The sequence below is a fragment of the Zalophus californianus genome, chromosome 6 (assembly GCF_009762305.2).
Source record: "Zalophus californianus isolate mZalCal1 chromosome 6, mZalCal1.pri.v2, whole genome shotgun sequence".
Taxonomy (NCBI): Eukaryota; Metazoa; Chordata; class Mammalia; order Carnivora; family Otariidae; genus Zalophus; species Zalophus californianus.
In genome coordinates, this window is record NC_045600.1 from 144,504,679 (window position 1) to 144,525,355 (window position 20,677).

The 20,677-nt window shown below is 48.8% G+C and overlaps 1 protein-coding gene across 3 annotated transcripts in view; it reads right to left on the bottom strand.

The window, feature by feature from the left end:
* The window catches only part of IL16 (interleukin 16), a 97,009-nt gene that overhangs the window by 56,806 nt on the left and 19,526 nt on the right, over positions 1 to 20,677 (bottom strand). For all 3 annotated transcript variants that reach the window (XM_027569595.2, XM_035727925.1, XM_027569600.2), the window contains exon 2: positions 12,394 to 12,806. In XM_027569595.2, the coding sequence (XP_027425396.1) occupies positions 12,394 to 12,806 (413 nt within the window). The remainder of the gene's footprint in view (positions 1 to 12,393; positions 12,807 to 20,677) is intronic.

Here is a 20,677-nt window from a genome sequence, read left to right on the forward strand (position 1 = left end):
TCATGTGCTCTCTCTCTCTCAAATAAATAAATAAAATCTTTAAAAAAAATAATAAAAAAGAGGAAATTCAAACATCCTATAAACATGGAAATATGTGCAACCTTACTAGTAATTAGGAAAATGCAAATATAAATTAATGTGAAAAACAATTTAATAGGCCCCCAGATTGGAAAAAAGCTTAAAGCTTGAGGATACCAAGAATTGATGAGGATGCAGAGCAACCAAGAAAGTTATAGCTGCTGAAGGAAGGGTAGATTGGCACAACCACTTTAGAAACTAATTTGGCAGTATCTAGTACAAATGAAGATGCCATACCCTAAGACTCATTAATTTCACATCTAGCTTTATACCTATTGAAACTTACAGAGATGCACAAAGAGGCAGGTACAAAAATGCCATAGCAGTGCAGGCTCTAAATCAAAGAGGAGTAAAGGGAAATACCCCAAATGCCTATCAATAGTAGAATGGATGAACCGTAGGTTCACACAATAGAATTCCATAGAGCAGTGAAAAAAAAATAAATAAACTACAACAAAAGGAAATGACATGAATGAATTTCTGGAACATAATTTGAATAACAGAAGCAAGTCTACCAAAGAGCAATCACTGTGCAATTGCATCTATATTATCTCAAAAATAAGTAGGACGGATACTTCCAAAGTTCCACGACAAGATGGTGTCCACTCACTTTCTTCCTCCCTGCTAAATACAACTAAATACCCTGGAAATTATTCAATAGATAGCAGTAAAAGAATTCTGAAAGCCAGAAAGGAGACAGCTAACTGGGTAAGGACCTCAGCACTTGAGGATGACAATATGGGGAGCTCCCTGCGCTTGCCTCTTACCTACTATGTACCCAGACTAGGTGCTGGAGAGGCCCATAACCCAGAACAGCAGATTGGCAAACACAAGGGACAAACAAACAGAAAACAATGTTCTCTCTTGCCTGCCCAAAAGACCAGGAAAGGGGTGAGATCAATAAGACCAGAGGAAGCCCCAGCACCCGCCCCACAACCAGGGCACTAGCAGGTGGCCCAATCTCCATACGGCAATGACAGCAATGGCGGCAACAAAGCCCCAGGCTGACCCAGCCCCCACTCCAGAACTAGGGCACAAGCAGGAAGTCCAGCCACCTGCAGGGCAGCAGCAGCTGAACGCTTCATTTTCCTGCCGTCCACCTACTGGCAAAAGAAGAGCCAGGCCCAGCATCTCCTGCCCATCCCCACCCTGCACGGCAGATGGTCACCAGTGACGCCAGGCAGGCCAGAGAAGCTCTTTCCACCCCAGCGGGCAGAACTGCAAGGAGAATGTGAGAATTCCCGTAGTGCCAGAAAAATAAAGCCGACCAGAATAGCATTGCAAGGGCTCCGAAAACCAAAATGTCATTACAACAGAGGTCCACAAAAATAGTCCAGAACTACATGCTAAATTTAAGTAGGTATTGCCTGCTGAAACGCAAGATTTAAATAGGATCAAGAGACTCTGAACATGATAATGGAAATAGCCAAGATACAATTAACAGTCACGTTTAGCATCTAGAACCAGGAATTCATAATTGGAACGAGAGAAGACAAAAGGCTGATGCCAACACTGAGGGGAACCTGATGTCGGAATCCTCTGGAGAGGATTATAAAGCAGCCTGCATAAAAATGCTTTAACGGTCACTTACCAATTCTCTCCAGACAAAGGAAAAATGAGGAGATAGCAACAAAGAAATAGAAAGAGATCAACCCCAACATGCCTCACAATCAAATTTCTGAGAACTAAAGACAAAGAAAAAAGCCATAAAAACAACCAGAGAGAAACGACACATCTATAAAAACCAAACCAAACAAAAAAACCACTAACACAAATGACAGATTTCACTGAAAATGTGGGGGGCAGAAGGAAGGGGCGCAAGACTTTTCAAGTGCAGGAAAATTCATGTCAACTATATACCCTAACTCCATTGACAATACCCTTCCGGAACGAAGGGGAAATAAAGATATTCTCAGACGAAGGGAAAGCTAACAGAAGGCTCTGCTAGCAGATTCCCCCCCCCCTTAGAGAATGGCTGGAGGAAGCTCTCCAAATACAAAGAAAATGACAAAAGAGTTGGGGAGTTCAGAGAGGAAAGAAACACAGCAGAATGGGTAAAAACAGAAGTAAACCTAGTAGAGCGTCTTTCCCTTCGTGAGTTTCTTTAACTATGCTTCCTGATTGGAGCAAGAGTTATAACCCTACCTGCTGGGGGGTCCAGTGGATGCAGAAGAAACGCTGGAGAGAATTCTACTTAGGCACTTCCAGACGGAAGCGCTCAGGGGACCTCCAAGTTCATGGCAAGTCTTGTTTCTTAAACTTGAGGATCGGTATGCAGGTATTCAAGGCATCTTCATTTTTTTTTTTTTTTAGAGTGTGCGTACATTGTATAAATGTCTTTTTATAGTCTCGACATTTCCTAAAATATTTTTTAAAGATCCTGAGATAATAAATTCCGATACATCTATGTGGTGGATTCTCACGCAGCCTTTAACATTCTTCCAGACCCTGTCCTAAGCTGGACGGAAGCACAAACAGACACAGTCAGACTCTTCCTGCTGGTAGCCAGTGCCTAGAGTTCATTCTTCAGGGAGATCGGACACCTGTGTGTTTCTGTGATTCGTTAGTGTGGTGGGATCGGGAGGCAGGGCATGCCCTAGAAATGCAGAGGGAGAGGTTGTTTCTGGTAGGGATGGCTGAGCTCGGGGTGCAGGAGGAGGGGAGGGTCAGGAAGAGCATCCTGCAGAGAGTCCACTGAAGCTGAGCCCTAGAGGAAGGATGACCAAGATGGGGCTCATGGAAGTAAATCAGGAAGGTATCCCAGGCAGAGGCAACAGCAAGGGCAGAGGCTCAGGGACTGGAACCAGTGGGCTGTATGCAAAGAATAGGGGAAAGCCGTCTTCGGTGGATTGTAATGTACATACGAAGGGCCATGTTGAGAAATAGAATTGAGAAGGTAGGTGGTTTACTACTTCCTCCTGATTTCCCCTGTTTTCCTCTTCTCTCCACCAAAACCCCTTCTCACTAACCAAATGGTGTCCTGACAGAACCAGCGAGGTTCAAAAGACCGGCTTCCAGGCAAATAGTTCCAAATGCACTTTGAGAATGGAAACAGGGAAGAGAAGTCACGTGGAGTCTGGGAGGCAGGCAGCAAGTGCATGTGAATCATACCTGTGGGCCTCCCCTCCCACTGCTGGCACGTGGACCGCCCTTGCCTTCCTCCCAGCCTCCCCCTTGCACCCAGGGGATGCGGCTGCTCCGTGGGAGTCCTGGAGCCCCGAGCCTCCCTCCCAGGGGCTGCTCTCAGCCTCCACAAGCTGCTCTTCTGTGGCAGGAAGAGGCAGGCGGCCAAAGGATTGGGTTTCCCACTTGCCAAGGCAGCCTGGGCCTCAAAGCCACAAGCTGAGCGGCTCACAGGCAGGGAAAGGCAGGAACTCAGCCGCTCAGGGAGGCCCTGACCGCCCTCCCTCCACCCACAGCCCAAGCCCACAATTCAGACGCTTGATCTGACCTCATCCATCCTGAGTCACACTGCACGAGTGCTGACTTGGCCTAACCGATATTTTGAATTTGCAAAGGAAAGCAGGACCGGCCACACTACGGAGGCCATTCCCATGCACATCAGAGCATGTTGCATTCTTCTAGGAGGGCGGCCCCGAGGGAGGACCTCCCACACGTCTGCTCTCATCTGCGGCTGTCTTACTCCCAGATTGAGTGCCCGGTGACCCCAGGCCCCAGCCAGTGGGAATGCCCGAGGCAGTGTCCAGTGTGAACCCACACGGCAGCTCAAAAAGCCAAGGCAAGCTCGGGCTCCATCAGTAGGCTCTCTGCCTTAAGGGTGGCCTCAGTGTACTCATTTATGCAACCATTCTTTCCACAAATATTTCTAGAGCTATTGCTAGGTGCCAGTTCCCAATGCTAACCAGTACCATAAAAGGGCTGCCAGCTCCAAAGTGAGTAAATATAGTGCTTGAGGTCTATGTGGTGAGCTGTTAATATCTAGCTGGAGAGAAAGTAAGAAACCAATGAGGTAGGAGGCATCAGATTGCACCCAGGGGAGCTTGGGCCCCAACCCCATGTCTCCCCTTTGTCTATCCTGCTGAGGGCAAATCACACCCCTGGGGTGCACAGCCCTAAGCTGCAGGGGTGCCAGGGGGCTGTTTGATGGGGGCAGGTGTCCACACTGGACAGTGCCAGGAGCTGCAGGACAGAGGGGATTGCGGCCAGTGGCCGAGAGCCAGGAAATGGCCCTCCCCTGTGTCACCCCAATCTCGGGCAGAACCCTGAGAACTTCTCTGAACTTGACTCTCCAAGTTCTTAAGAAAGGATATTTGTCAAAGTAGGAGGAAAGAACAGATATTTTTAGACATGTGTGACCTTGATCTATAACTTTTTAAATACTTAGACATTCAGCATGTCGAGCTCCATCTGAACTCTGGCCCCATCCTGCCCGTGTTAGAGACAGGTCCGCTTCCGGCAGGACAGTGATGCTGGGACAGACACAGAAGTGCGGGAAGCAATGAAGAAGAATGGAAAGGGTAAACATGGAAATTAACGTAAATTAATACTGACTGGACAGAACAATAATGAGGATCTATTCTTGGGATTTACCTATAAATAGAATTAAAATGCATGAGAATAATATCAAAAAAGTGGGCAGATACAAATGGAGTTGTGTGTTCTAAGGTCCTAGTATTGTCTGAGAACTGATCAAAGTGCTAATTTATATGAGACTCGAATACATTCAGGATTGTGTTTTATATTTTAATGATTAAAAAATAGTAAAAAAATGTATAACTAACAAGCCAATTGAAGGGGAAATGGAGTAGTAAAAAATATATTAAACTAAAAGAGGGCAAGAAGAGAGAGAAAACCAAGTGTAAATCAATACCCATTATTATAAGATAAAGATGGTAAGGTGGAAGAAAATGAACCTTACATGCTGCTTACATGAGATACTCCTTAAATACATGAACCCAGGTTAGTGATAAAAAAAAAAAAGAGGGGAAAAGTAACCAAAAGACAGTAGGTTCAACTTTACTAATAGCAAATAATTTTTTAGCAAAAATTATCACTAGACAAAAGATGGAGACTTGTGGATTATAAAGGTGATAATGCACCAGGAAAATATTTTTTTAATTCTAAACGTCTATGCACATAAAATATACCTTCAAAATGTATAAAGAAAAAATTGACAGAACTAAAAGGAAAAACAGATCCCCAATCATAACTAGAGACTTTAACACACTGCTCTCGGTAACTAATAGAGGAATGGGGGATCGGTAAAGAGAAACAGTTCTGGAGACTACGGTTATTGAACTTGATCTAAGAGACACACATAGAACATTGCATCCAACGACAACATATATATTCTATCTCAACACATTTCCATTGTTAAACTTATTCACAATACCTTCTCTTCTCTGACTATAGAATAATCAATCCAGGAACCAAGATAGAGACAGACACTAGAAATTCCCCAACTGCCTGAAAATTAAACAACACATTTCTAAATAAACCAAGGGTCACCCAAGAAATCACAATAGAACACCTATACTATCTGAAATCATGAAAATGTGGGATATCAAAATTTATGGATGAAGCCACTAAACTTAGAAGGAAATTCATAGCCTTAAGTTAGAGAAAAATAAAAAGCTGAAGATCAGTTATCCAAGCTGCCATCTCAGAAAGCTAGAAAAAAAAGAACAAAACATTGGACGTGAAGACGGGAGAAAAAAGGACCAATAAGGATAGGAGCAGAGGTTAATTAGACAGAACCCACAGAACAGAGAAATCCAACAAAATGAAAAATCCCGGGCGCCTGGGTGGCTCAGATGGTTAAGCATCTGCCTTCGGCTCAGGTCATGATCCCGAGGTCCTGGGATCGAGTCCCGCATCGGGCTCCCTGCTCCTTGGGAGCCTGCTTCTCCCTCTGCTTCTCTCTCTCTTTCTCTCTCTCTCTCCCCCCCTCTGTCTCTCATGAATAAATAAATAAAATCTTTAAAAAAAGAAAAATCCCAACAGCATAACCAAGTCTAGTTTGTAGAACAAAGCTGGAGGACTTACCAGATATCAAAAAATATTATAAAACTATCATAATAAAAACTGTGTGATATTAGCGCAAAGGGAAAAAAAAGACTAATGGATCATAATGAGAGAACAGAAAGACACAGATAGACACCTGATAGATACATAAATAGATACATAGATGACAGATATGGTTCTTGACTTTTTTATGATAATACTGTCCTGTCGTGGAGACTGGGCAGGCTCATCAAAAAATCATGCTGAATCACTTAGATACCCATACGGGGGAAAATGTTTAAATATATATTTCACAATGTATACCAAATCGACTTGGTAGGAATTAAAGATCCTATGTGAAAGATAAGACAACACAGCTTCTGGAAGAAAAGTGGGAAAATGTCTTTGTGAGTTTGCGGCAGACAATGACTTCTTTAAAAGGATCCGGTCATCCCGCCCCCTGGGAGACCCAGACCAACCAGGAGCAGTCTGGCTTGGTTTTTCAACACTTGATTTGCTTTATGAACTATTAAACTTATAAAAGTATAAAATAAAAAAAATAAAAATAAGAAGATCCCTGTTGTGAAATACAAGTCAAACTACAATGAGGTATCATCTCGCCCCTGTCAGGATGGCTAAAATCAACAACAGAGGAAACGAGTATTGGCAAGGATGTGGAGAGAAAGGGACCCTCGTGCACTGCTGGTGAGAATGCAAGCTGGTGCAGCCGCTGCGGAAAACGGTGTGGAGGTGCCTCGAACAATTAAAAACAGAACCACCCAACGATCCAGCAATTGCACTACTGGGTATTTACCCCCAAAATATAAAAATACTGATTAAAGGGATACATGTACCCCAATGTGTATAGCAGCATTATCTACAATAACGGAGATATGGAAAGAGCCACATGACCATCGATAGATGAATGGATAAAGAAGCTGTGGTATATACATACAATGGAATATTACTCAGCCATAAAAATGAATAAAATCTTGCCATTTGCAACAACATGAATGGAGCGAGAGAGTATCATGCAAAGCGAAATAAGTCAGTCAGAGAAAGACAAATACCATATGATTTCACTCATATGTGGAATTTCAGAAACAAATGAGCATAGGGTAAAAAGGGAGAGAGACAAACCAAGAAACAGACCCTTAACTCTAGAGAACACACTGCTGGTCACCCGTGGGGAGGAGGGGGGAGGGGGAAACAGGTGCTGGGGAATGAGGAGGGCACCCGTCGTGATGAGCACCGGGTGATGCGTGGAAAGGCTGAATCACTGTAGTGTACACCTGAAGCTAATATTACATTGTATGTGAACTAACCTGGAATTAAAATATTTTAAAAAATAATTAAAAAAATAAAACTGGGCACCTGGGTGGCTCAGTCGGTGAAGCATCTGCCTTCAGCTCTGGTCATGATCCCAGGGTGCTGGGATCGAGTTCCACGGCCGGCTCCCTGCTCAGCGGGGAGTCTGCTTCTCCCTCTGCCCCTCCCCCCTGCTCGCGATCTCTCTCTCTCACATGCTCTCTCTCTCTCTCTCTCTCTCTCAAATAAATAAATAAAATCTTTAAAAAAATGTGTTAAAAAAAATAAAAGTAAAAGGATCTCTTTGTACATCTGGAACCAGGCTTGCGCTGTGGGACGCCGACACGTCTCCCTCCCTGCCCCCCAACCTCCACCCCCTGCCTTTGCCCCCCCCCACCCTACCTGCACACCCAGGTGTTCAGGCTCGTCCTAATGCTCCTGCAGAGCACTGCGGCGGCCTTCATCCACCTGTGCGGAGCCTCCGGGAGGGGCCGACAGGAGGGACTTCTGTTGGACCTGAGCTCATCCTTGCATTCTGAGATCACTGAGATTTCACGGTCACATGGACCCGTTCACCTCCAGGGTGAACAGGGGCATAAATCTTGCCACCGCAGGGTGCTCTGGGGAGGTGAAAGACAACCTAGGAGGCTCCTTCGAGGACGCAATTCTGCTACTCATCCCCTGCATGAGACTCTCCCGTAAGAAAGCTAAACAAGCTGAACGTAGCTTGGAGGAGGGGACAAGTGTCGGGACCCATTATGCTCACACCTGTCCCCTTCTCCAGACCACGAGCTCCCTGAGGGAAGGAACGGCATCCAAGATGTTTCTTAATCCCCAGGGGATAGATAGCAGACAGAGCAGGTGTTTGCCAGCATTTGGAGAAACAGAAGGAAGGAGAGAGGGGAAATAAGAGGAAGGAGAACAAGGAAGGAGATGAGCACAGTCTGGTAAAGCTTCAGGTCCACCTGCCTGAGCTTCCTTCCCTCTGGCCCAACATCCTACCTAAAGGGCACTTGAAAATACTCTTTCCATTCGGAAAAAAGACACTGGGTCTGAAGTAGCCAAGGAGTCCTTGCATTTCCTCCTTTTCAAGGTCTAGGCCTCTGATAAATTGAGGATTTTTGTTTGTTGGGTTAGAGTCTAGTTTTCAACATTCTTCCACTTCAGTTCATCCCCGGGGGCCTGGAAGAAGAAGCCTCACCAGTGCCTTCAAGCAGGATGAGGGCTCAGATGCTCACTCCGGACTCTGCGCAAACCCGCTCAGCTCTGGCACACCCCCAGGAACTCATTTCCTCAGCCCCGGTCATGCCAAGCACAACACATCCAAGATGGCATTTTTTTATTTGGCTGTTTATCTAACTTCCTCTTCTTTAATTTTCATTTAGGCGTTTCTAGATGAGAGACTGATGTCACGGGGCCTCTTTCCAGATTTTGTTTTGAAATCAGTGTAACCATGGCATTGCTGGAGACTGAGGAGTCCACCTGGGCCAACTGAGTCACGCCTGGGTGCAGGGCAGGGCAAGAGCCGGGGCAGGGACTAGAGTGTCCCTGCGGGAAGGGGAGGGTGGGGGTGTTATTCAATACTGAGGCACCCCCAGGAAGGACATTGGGACCAGCTGTCACCTTTGACCCTTATGCCCTGGCACTCTTGATAGAAGACCTGCTCAGGCATTGAAACCCTCACTTGCTGAGAATCCGATCCTGGGTGGTTCAAGATCACCTGTGCTCCTGAGAAGGAAAAAACAAGACTCGCGTTGGGTTCCAAGCTGGTCAGCAGCCCTCCCGTCCTTCCCGAGCCATCCTTGCCCCAGCGTGACTCAGCTGTGCCCATCACCCCTTGCCCGCCTCCAAGCCTCCGTTCATGGCCCTCCGCCTGCTCACACCACTCCCTGTGATCTGGACTTCTTGACCGGGATATCCTGCGGTCAGCAGGCACCTCCTCCAGGGTGCCCTTCGGCAGATAGAGCTGCATATCCCCCAGTGTTCCCGGGCCTCCCGTGACCCTGCAACGGGAGAGATGTGCGCTGTCCCCATCTCCACAGGCATGGCAGAAGCTACAACTCTTCACGCTCCGGGCACGTTGGAGGTGCTCAGAAGATGCTACTGGATTCATTACTTTTATCACTCAACCACAGTGTCCCCCTCCTAAACCGGAAACAGTAATGATAATGCTAAGTAAGCAATTACTATGTGTACTGTACCGGTTCAGGTTGATTTTCTTATGTAAATACTTATCACTTAATCCTGATAAAAAACCCTTATGAGCTAAACAATATTGTTCACATTCTCCATTTAATCGGTGAGAAAATGGAGGCATGGGGAGGTAACGTGAATTTCTGGGATGGTACAGCTTACCAAATGGAAAAGTTGGACTCAAACCCAAGCAGTCAGACTAATGAGCCCACACCCCCTAAACCTTGCGCCATATGGCACCCCGCCCCCCCCCCAAAATACAGATGCAGCCGTGACTACCTTCCTCCCGAGGTTTTGGGGAGACAATAAGAGCTGTGGGTACATTATGAAAGTATGGTGCACCTGTGCATCGCAGAGACCAAAGAGGTGAAGCCTGACTCCTGGCCAGTTTCCTCCCCTGAGCCGTTCATCTGGCTCTCCCCGTCATCCAGCCTCCTGCCACCGGACAGGTGCCGTCTACAGAGCTCCAGACACACACAGAAGTCCTCCGTGCCTCCTCACCTCCGTGTCTTCACGTATGCAGCTCCTTCTACCTGGGATTCCCCGCCACCCACCCCTGCTGAGCCAAACCCCGGGTCCTTTGGGGAACATCTCATCGGTTCCTGATCATGTGTCCAGCCCGGAGTGTTTCCCACCTCAACACAGAGCATCTGCTTTCCTGGCGTTGCTCAAGTCAAAACCGGAAGCGAAGCTTGCTGCCTCCCATCTCCTCACAAGACAAATCCGGTCAACAAATGCCCTGGGTTTGCCTTGAAAATAAATCTACTCTGATCATTCTCAGTGCGACTACCGCCGTCTTAGAGCCACATCACCTCCGGCCAGGGTTATTGCCAAAGCCCTAGCTGGTCCCCCACGTTCCACTCCCCCCTCAGTAGCCAGAGCTCTCCTTTGCTGGGCTGCGCCACTCCCCTGCTCGCGCAGTCTCCCACCCTCCTTAGAACAAAATTCCAAGCGTGCCCTGGCTACCACCCAGCTCTACCTTCTGCCGCCCTCCCCCGTCCAAAATCCCCCAGGCACACTCTTCCCCTTGCCACCGCAAATCACTCATTTCTTCATGTCTTTGCACATGCTGCTCCTGCTGCCTGGAATGCTCTTCCCCATCTGAAACGTTCAGAGGACTCACTGGTCCACCCCCTTCAGGTCGCTGCTCAAATGTCCCTTCTTCAGAGAAGCATTCACGATCACCTTCCCGAGAAGGACAGTGAACTCTCCCCTCATCCCTCTCCGTCCTCTTTTGCTGCCTAAGATTTCTCCAGAGCCCTTCACTGTTTCATGTCATATCACATAAGAGGTGTTGGTAGCTGCCCCCCCACCAGAATAAGAGTTGTGAGAGGACAGGGACTGGGTCTGTGTGGCCCACAGGTCGGTACTCCGCAAACACTCACTGAACGTACTGATATCCAACGCCAGAGACACGCTCCCTCTTTGTGAGCCTCCGACAGCCCTTTGGAGTATATTCTCTACTCCACTTTAGACAAGATCCTTGAGGGCAGGGATCCCTCCTGAGCATAACAGGTGCTCAGGAAACACTTGCACAATTAAATGGAAGCAAGTGAATAATTCATTCTAGGTGTCTGCTGGAATCTCCAAATGATTTCTGAATCTCATTTATCTGAGCTCTAACCTGGACAACGTGATCTCGTCATCAATAAATTTGACTCTCAGCTGGTGGGTTGTATACTTGTCACATCGTTCTTGGCAAACCAGGAGCCTGGCCAGGCTCCCCCAAACCCACTGGGATGCTGGTCCCTCCTTCTGTCCTACTGGGTGAGCTCAGGTCATACCAACAGAAGTCACATCGTGGGTGATGGAGTAACCCGGGCTGGGTTACTCCCCTTGCAGAAGCTGCTTGTGTCTGGAGATCACCGGGGCTATCCCCTCTCTGGGCCCTGACCTGCTAACCTGCTATATAATGGTCCACGATAGTGTTTATTATATACATGTTAAACAATGGTTTTCCTCTGCAAGGAAGCAAGTTGTGCAAAGGTCCTGGATCCCCTCCACTGGGACTGGAATGCATTCATTCCTCACTTGCTGTTGACAATTGTGTGACTGTGCCAATAAGGTGTGGGACAAACCCTTCCCAGCTGGCCTGCACGACCTCCAAGGTTCTGGGCTGCTTGGACCCTTGAGAAACCCCACCTTGGATGGAGGGCTGAAAGCACAGTACTCAACTGAGAATAATTCAAGAGTAAAATACTTGAATCAGCCTCTATCCCCTGGTGCCTTGCAATCTCCATCTCATTGTAATAACACAACTTGAAATATGGTCTAATGGAAGAGAAGGCATTCTGAATTTTGGCAGGTCTCCAACCACTACCTAGCTTCTCTCACTCCCTCACCATGGCTCCTCCTGTCAGCTCTAGCATTCATATCCATGTGGGAACTAGCAGGGGCACTTGGAAAATGCTCACGATTGGTGCTCAGGGAGCAAACACACTGATCCTCCATCCCTTCCCTGAGTGACATAAGGTCGGCTACTCGCCCGGGCCCCATAAGTCAGTGACCTGAGCTGCGAGGGTACGCCAGAGAGTGCCTGCCTGAGAGGAGAACCTGCCAGTATACTGACCATCGCCCTTTGCATTTTCCAGCAGGGATCCAGGCTCAGTTTACCTCCCACCACCACAGCATCTCACTGAGTCTCTCAAGTGAGAAGGTTAACTGAGCCGGATTCACTACCATGCTCATTACTGTCATTCCCGTGATCCCTGCCTCAACTTCTTCCTTGCTTTTGCTCAGAATTAGAACTCTGTGCCTTCCTGACCTCAGAGTAAAAGGGTTCAAAGACTTTCTTTCGGAGCACCCGAAACCAACCACAGAGTCTTCCAACGCCGCAAGTCCTGGGCATACCTTCATGAAGAATAGCCTCCTACAGCTCTTGCCTCGATCACCGGCAGCTGCTTGGAGGTGAGCCGCCTCAGAGGCCAGCGCTAGATCAGGAATGCTGCTGGGCCCAGCCTCCGACGTGTCCGCCAACTGCACAGACGAGTGGAAAATCCCCTCCTTGCCCTGTCCCAGGGAAACCTCAAAGGGATCGGGGTATTTCTCATCGGGGCTTGAGCCGTCATCACTGGTCTTTGCATTACAGAGCATCAGGGACCGGGAGATGGACCGGAGCTTTGTAGATTTTCTGCTCTTTCCAGAACGGCTGTGCGGGTCCATCCTCAGAGAGGAAGTAAGGCTGCCCTTCTTCTTCTCCTGATCTGTGGCCCTTGGGTGGCGGGTGGTGACCGGACCGGGCTTGGTCACCACTTCATGGGGCCCTGGAGGAAAGAGGAAGCAGAAAGAAGCAGTGTGACTTGCTGCTGACAAGTGGACCTGGAGCAGAGCAACGGGGAGCTGGTGCCCGTGAGGCAGGGCAGCGGGGAGATCCTCCTTTGGTGGCGCTGGCCCACCCACATGGCCCGCCACATGGGGCTCGGGGAACCCCAGCGTTTACCACCCCCTCCACTCCCAGAAGCCAGAGCTTCTCTTATCCAAACCCTCACTCTGCAGATGGGGAAACTGAGGCACGGAGAAGGGAAACGCAGACCCAAAGCCACGAAGCGCCATGGAGTCACGGGATGTCTTTAGAGATGACGGAGGTCCGAGCTTTGTGACATCTGTGCTTCCAACAAGTTTGCAGGGGCTCCAGTCTAGGGAGCGGGTTCGGGGGATGAGGCTGTGCCTGCCCGGCCCCTTTCACCAGCCCCGGTGAGTGCTGTAGCATCTCCAGGGAAACCCCAGAATCCAGGAGCCCAGTCGGAGAGCCACTGCTCCCTCATCCTCCTTTCCAGGTGCAGAGCCTACGAGCCGGGTTGGGAGGGTCGCCCGGTGCTGACCCATCGGGGCTGATTGAGTGTACGAGACGGAAGGTCACAGCCTCCCACTCCATCGGCCACCCCCGCCCATCCCCATCTCACAGCCCGACCGAGGGAGGACCGGCTTCACACACCGGTCAACCCCGTCTCTCTGAACCCAGCCTGCCCAGCTCGGCGGCACCATGAGGCCCCTCCTTCGGCTTCAGTTCCCGGGAGGCAGGTGGCAAAAGGGTCCATCCAGAGCTCCTGACTCCGGCCCAAGCCACAACACAGAGCCATTGCCAGAACAGCAAACCGTGGGGCTGCCGTGTGCACAGCCAGGGTCGAATAAGGAAAAGCAGAGCCCTTCCAACATTTCATTAACTAGAAGCCCTTTCAGAGCCCCCGCAAGGAGCATTTCTTCTTAAAAGAAGACTGTTTTTCAACGCCTACATCACACACATTGATTGTTTTCTGCATTAGCCCTTTAATTTTATCAGTTTATTCACCATCTATAGCAACCAATAGCAATGAATGGAAAAGAATGAATGAAAAAATACTGGAAAGCTCACTCTATGTCAGGCATTGCTCTTGATGCGTCAGCACAAATCAACTGGATGTCGGTCCATCTCATCAAGCCACCCTCCTCCCAGTATCTCAAATCCTGTGCTCTGTGTCCTTCCATCTTAAGTAAGGGAGAACCCTCCACCTTTGCTGAGCCCCATGCCCGGCTGCAGGGTGCTGAGGCCGGCAGAGGACACCCCCACCCCCGAGTGCAGGGGGCACCCCCCGCCCCCGAGCAGACTGCCGCCATGGGGCACCCGTGGCCGCCCACTGGGTCACCCCGGGCTCTGGCCAACAGTTACACGGCATTTCCGTAGTTAGCCTGATCAAACATTCTCAACAATGACAATCTCAAAACTTCCCCTTCTTAGAAACTAAATTCCCCTCCCTTGCCATCAGAGACAATGTCTCCTCCTGCTTCACGCAAAGGCAGAAGCTCTCAGACAGCAATCCTCCTGGCTGTCTACCATCAAGTTTGCACGTGCACTTGCCATCCACACATACTCTCCACACCCTTGGTAGTGGAGCACCCGCCCTCCCCCTGAGGCTGGGCCCTCCCCCGACCCCCATCTGCGCTCTGGCTCCCATCCCTCCAGAGTGTTGATGCCCAGCAACAACAAAATAATAATTGCTAATATTTATTCAGAGCTTGTGGTATACCAGGCACTGCTCTGACTGCTTTTACTATTTCACCCTCACAAAAATCTGCCGTAGGCTCCATCAGTATCCTCAGTTTACAAAAAGGGTCACCGAAGCACTGAGAGGTTACGTCACTTTCTCGAGATCACACAGCTCGGGCTCGGTAACAGCAGGAATTAAACCAGGCAGCGCGACTCTGGAGCCTGCTCTCTTCCACGGCTTCATGCTGACGCTGATTATCATCCCTCTCACGGGCATCTCTCCTCCGCACCAGGCCTCCAGCAACAGGGCGGAAACATACTCAGATCGCTTCTGTTTTTTAAAAACTATGTGTCGAGGGGCGCCAGGGTGGCTCAGTCAGTTCTTGATTTTGGCTCAGGTCGCGATCTCAAGGTCCTGAGATCGATCCCCGCGTTGGGTTCTGCGCTGGGCGTGGAGGCTGCTTAAGATTCTCTCTCCCTCCGCCCCTCCCCCCCCACGACCTGCTCACGGGCAAACGCTCTCTCTCTAAAAAAAAAAAAAAAGTACATACACAGCACGCTATCCTCGGCACCATGTCGACAACGCAACCGTATTCCTGCTTATCTTCTTGAACAAGTACTTTACACCCTGCACTTTCTCTCCTCACGCTCACCTCCCCTTTGAGCCACAGCCCACAGTCTGTTTCCTTCCCCCCGAAACCACTGAAACTCTCATTTTATCACTTCTGCATTTTATGTGCCCCTAAGTCATGAACCGGGCGCAGAGGGCACAGTCTGCTTGCCAAGAACCTGCTTCGTTTTGAGAGGATTTGTTAAAACCAGACATGCAATGCTCAGATCTACTGGCGGAGGAATACATAGAATTCAAGCTTTTTAGTGTTTTCTTTTTCCCTTCTTATTACTCACCTTTACTCCAGATGCCCCCTTTCAAATCCAAATGGTGATGCTCTCCTCCCTGCCATCATCCCCAAAACAGGAGCTCTTTTGATTCTGTCCATTCAACTTCCCAGAACTAGTAACTCTCAACGCAAAGGTCACTATGAGTATTTATATATTTATATTCAAATTTCTTTGCATCTTGTTAACTTCATCAGGACTCTCCACAGCTCACCTGGGCCGCATGGAGAAGGAAGGGTGCACTCGCGCACGCGCATGTGTGTGTGTTGCTCATAGCCAGCCCTGGTCCATCAGGCATTGAAAAATTGAAAGATAATCAAAGCTTTGTGTTAAGATCATTCTGGCCTTGCACTGGTGCTAAATGGGGAGGGTATAAATATAGAGTTGCTGAGGGCCACTGTGTGGGGACGGCTGCTGAGAGTAAATCAGACACAAGAAAGTACAGGACTCACAGACGTTGGGGGACAGGTAGGGAGCAAGTAGAGAGAAATCGAGGAGGACAGAGAGAAAGCGTGAGAAGGATGGATTTAAATGATGTAATATGAGCACCTAGATCCAGCCATACCTGATGCCACACTATCTATTCACATATGCCAGCTGATAGACTTCTCTTTTTGCCTAAAAAAAAAAGTCCTCGTAGAAGAGATGTTCTTCTCTCAGATACTACTGGCACACATAACAGCAACATCAGGGACCAAGAGGCTTTTTGAAACTGTCTTTTATCCCACCCCAAGCCTAGGAGAGGAGCCAGTCTCCTGCAGTCAAAGCCTAAACTCTCCCCTCCAGTGCCGGGCTCTCTGTTCTTTTCCACCAACCTCTGTTGCCATCTGCCTGGGTTCTTAGAAAGCAAGCCCAATCCCCCTTCCCGTTCACATACTCTCCCAGCCCACCAGAGCCTTCCCAGCAAAGATGAGCTCCATCACTCGGCATTTTCCAGGGCACAAACATTTGGGGACTTTGGGACCAGGTGCAAGGCTGTGTGCTTCACTCAGCGGTGGAAAAGTTGGCTGCATATGGGATCTAGGAGAGCAGACGGGTCAAATTCCTCAAGTGGACACTGTGCTAATCCCAGTGGACCATTTGCAGGACGTGCCTGATGAGTACCATCAGTTTTTAAAAATAAGCTTTTCCGGAGGGAACCGTGACTTTCTGCAGCCTTGGCTCTCATGCGGGGGTGGCAGGGGCCATGGGATGGGAGGTTGGTGATGTGCTGGGGGCAGGGGGGCTAGCCCTTTGGTGCAGAGCAAAGACAGTTTTCAAAATGAGCCTTGTTTTTATGGAAATGTAACAAAGGAAGGGAATAATTGCAAAGGGCTGTAGAGGAGCAGCCAGAATTGGACTTCGGTGGGAGACTACTTTTCCTCGAGGCCTGGCGTAGAGGGAGAGACAGAGAGAGAAGGGAGAGAGAATAATTGGAAACACGGCGCCTTGGTCACATGCTTCTGCGTAGCTTTGGTAATTGTGCTCAGGACATTGGAAGCAGCTATGGCTTCTAATGGGGCCAAACGTCAGCAGAGCTTGGGGGCAAGCCTGTGCCTTTCCCAGGGGTGCGGCAGCTTTCCAAAGGTCTTCTGGGCCTGGCCAGGGTGCTTTCTGGGATTTTGCCCCAGGCCCCACGAGTGTTTGCCAGGCTCTTGTCGGTTTTTCTCTGCCCCTAGCGAGTCCTCCGCAAGACGACCTTAAGGGTCCCTTCCAGAGGCTTCCCGGGGACGTTGCGGAGAAAGCTTCCAGCATGGGCTCGGGCCAACAGCACCAGCTGCTTTCACTTCCCGGCAGAAAAACCCAAAGGATTTGCTTTAGCCCAGGAAACGGCTCTCCCACTCCCTGGAGGCCCTTCTGTCCCAAGCACTAGCTCGCCCACCACCCCTTCCACGGAGTGCTGGGGCTGGAGGCGTGTCCCCTCACACACATGAGGCCACGGCACCCCAGAGAGGGATGAGAACCGATGCCCCATCATGGTCCTCCGCGGACCTCTAGATGCACCTTGGCTGCACTGTCATCCGTATAGAAAATGCAAAGGCCAAATGGATAAAGCCAAAGGGCAAAGAAATGGCTAGTTCCTCCTTTAAAGGAGTTTAAACAACTTTTGGACTGTGCTGGGGAGCAGGGTCAGTAAGCTCGCCCGCCCGCCCGCCCGCCCTCCCTTCCTTTCTTCCTTCCTTCCCATTTGTTTCATTCAGCTCTTGTTGAAAAAGCATGACGCGTCCATCGCAATGCCAGGCAGAGCTAACTCACTGGAGGGAAAGGACACGCTTATTTCCATCTGGATAAAATCCACTTAATTCACTGGAGAACGTTGAGAGGGTAAATAACCATATGGAGAACTAGCTGATAAAATGTGTTTCAAATTTCTGAATTCCCCGACAGTGTCTTATATCAAAGGAAATTTTTCAAGTTGGGTCACTTCGGCCCAGGGGGTGTTTTCTGTCTTGAACTGAGGAGGGACTCGGAGATAGGATGAAGGGAAGATGTTTACGGTCCTTCTCTTTTGGGGCCGGTGGCTGGGGCTGGTTGGGACACAGGACCGGACAAGGCGCAGCAGATCTGAGCTGTTTCCCAGCTGGTATGTGAGCGGTTGAGTTGAAACTGGTTCTATACCCTCATTCTCCCACTCCTCTGGTACCTCCCGGAGGGGAGAGGCGATGCCTCCCTAATTTGTGTCCCCAGAGCTGGGCTGGGGCTTGACCGAGTAGGGGCATCATGTTCAAGGAATGAATGAATGGGCGGGTGAGCATCTCAAAGGCCCCTTTCAACCAAACTTTCCCATTCCAGGCTAAGGCAAAATGTATGATGGTTAATTTTATGTGTCAGCCCAAGTGCTCTGAGGGATGCCTGCATCGCTGGTCAAACATTGTTTCGGGGTGTGTCTGTGAGAGGGTTTCCAGAAGAGATGAGCATTTGAATGTAGGCTGAGGAAAGGGTGGGCATCACCCAATCCATCATCCTTGAGGGCCTGCATTGAACAAAGGGCAGAGGGAGGGCGAATGTGCTTGGCCCGAGCTCGGACAGACACCATATTCTCCCACCCTGAGATGTGGGACGTCAGCACTTCCAGTTCTTGAGTCTTTGGACTCGGACTGGGGCTTACACCATTGGCTGCCCTGGTTCTCAGGGGCTGTGGGCTTGGCATAGAGTACGCACACCCCGGTTCCCCTGGGCCTCCAGCTTGTAGGTGGCAGATCGTGGGACTTCTCCATAATTGTGTGAGCCAACCCCTCAGAATACATCTCTTTCTTTATATGTCTCTCTCTCAACCATCCATCCATGCATCCACCCACCCATTGGTTCTGTGGCTCTAGAGAAACATCCCCCCAGGACCACGGAATGAAGGACTCCAGGTAGCTGGCTGACACCACAGTGTCTATGCAACCCAGTGGGCTGCACCTCAGAGGAGATGACAAATCCGAGCCACGAGAAAGACATTTTGGGAACTGCTTCTCTGGAAGAGCCTAGAAGGTGTATAAGAGGCTGAGAGGCACCCCTCACCTGGGCGGCCGCCCTTCCACACCCTGGAAGGTCATCTCGGCCGTCAACATGCAGGCAAGAGTGGGGTCATCAGGATGCCCTTCCTCTGAGACAAACGACAAAGCAGGACAGGCCTCCCCCTTCAATATATAGATTCCCTCCGATGTGGTAAAGGCTGAAGATATAATTCATCTTGAGAAGTATCTGGATACATTCAAGAAAGGCACATCTACCCGTCCCTGCTCGGAAGGGATTGGCCAAGGTCACTCGTCATTAAATCCCGGTGCCCGGAACCAGGGCTTCGCCCATGGGAGACGCTCAGAAAATGCTGCCACACAAGGCCACACACAACGAGGTTTGTCACCGGGAGGAGGGACAGGCAGGAGCACAAATGTCCTGGCCAAGGGCTGAGACGCTGAGGTGACCTGTGCAGCCTCAAGGGCAGTGTGCAGCCCCTTTGCGGCTTAGCTGATGGCCCACTGAGTGGAGACCACGCTAACCACCAAGAAAACCAAGGGAAACACTTCCAGGAGCTACTTAGCTGAAAGCCTGACACAGAGCACGGACTCCCCCCTACCCCCGAAAAAAGTAAAGAAAATTCACTCACAAAAAGCAAAATAGTGGAAACAACCTAAATGTACATCAGTGAGAGATTGTGTTAAATTTACTGTGGTCCATCACACAGTGGAGCATTGTGCAGTCAACAACATGGATACAAGAAATCTCCATACGTGGGCACGGAAGGAGGTCCGCCGTATATCGCAATGCTGAGAAACTGTAAAACTGTTTCTAGAGACTAGTTCTGTTTACAAAAATGGACTCATATGAATGAACACCAGTTAATAATTTTTTTGGAGGGTACGTAAAGTGCTGGGGGATGATCTTTATAAAAACTTTTCCTTCATACTTAATAATTCCTTCGCCTGATTTTTTTTTTTACATTGTGTATCACACTTATAACCAGAAAAATAAAGGTTCCTGTTTTGAGAAACAAAACTGAAATTTATGGCTAATTTTTGCCAACAAGTAGTTCTGGTTGCCTTTACAGTGATTTTCCTCGGTCTCTAAAATATCTGGTTTAAAGTTTTATTAAGATTGCCTGGGATTTACAGATGAACTTAGGGAAAAAGTCTTCCCATCTGAGAACATTTCTTAATTTTTTTAAATTTTCTTTTCAATCAAATTTTATATTCTTCATTTAGGCTCTAAATATCTCTAGCTACATTTATTCCCCAGTGCTTTTGTTTCTATTTTGAACGGAACCATTTGTAAAATATATTTTCTAGTTGGGGATTGCTTATACATAAGTAAGTCACAGGTTTTGCATATTTATCTCATAATTGGCAACCTTGTAGATCTCTCGTATTCCCTCATACCCTAGCTACTCAATAGCTTCTCTTGAGTCTCCAACTGATTCCAACTGAATGTTAAAAAATTTCCTCCATTTAGGAGCACCTGGGTGACTGAGTTGGTTAAGCGTCTGCCATTGGCTCAGGTCATGGTCTCAGGGTCCTGGGATCAAGTCCCGTGTTGGGCTCCTTGCTCAGTGGGGGGGGGGGGGGGGTGGGGGGGTCTGCTTCTCCTCTCTTGCTCTCTCTCAAATAAATAAAATCTTTTTAAAAATTGATTTCATTTAAAATGCATATACTACTTATTTCATTTTATTTTTTAATATCACTGAAGTTTCCAGAACATTAGTAAACAATGACACATAGAGGCATTCCACGTCTTTTTCTAGACAGTGACGAAAATCCCTGCAAGCATTTTATGGTAAGTAGGATACTGAGTCCTGTATCCAGATAAAATTAT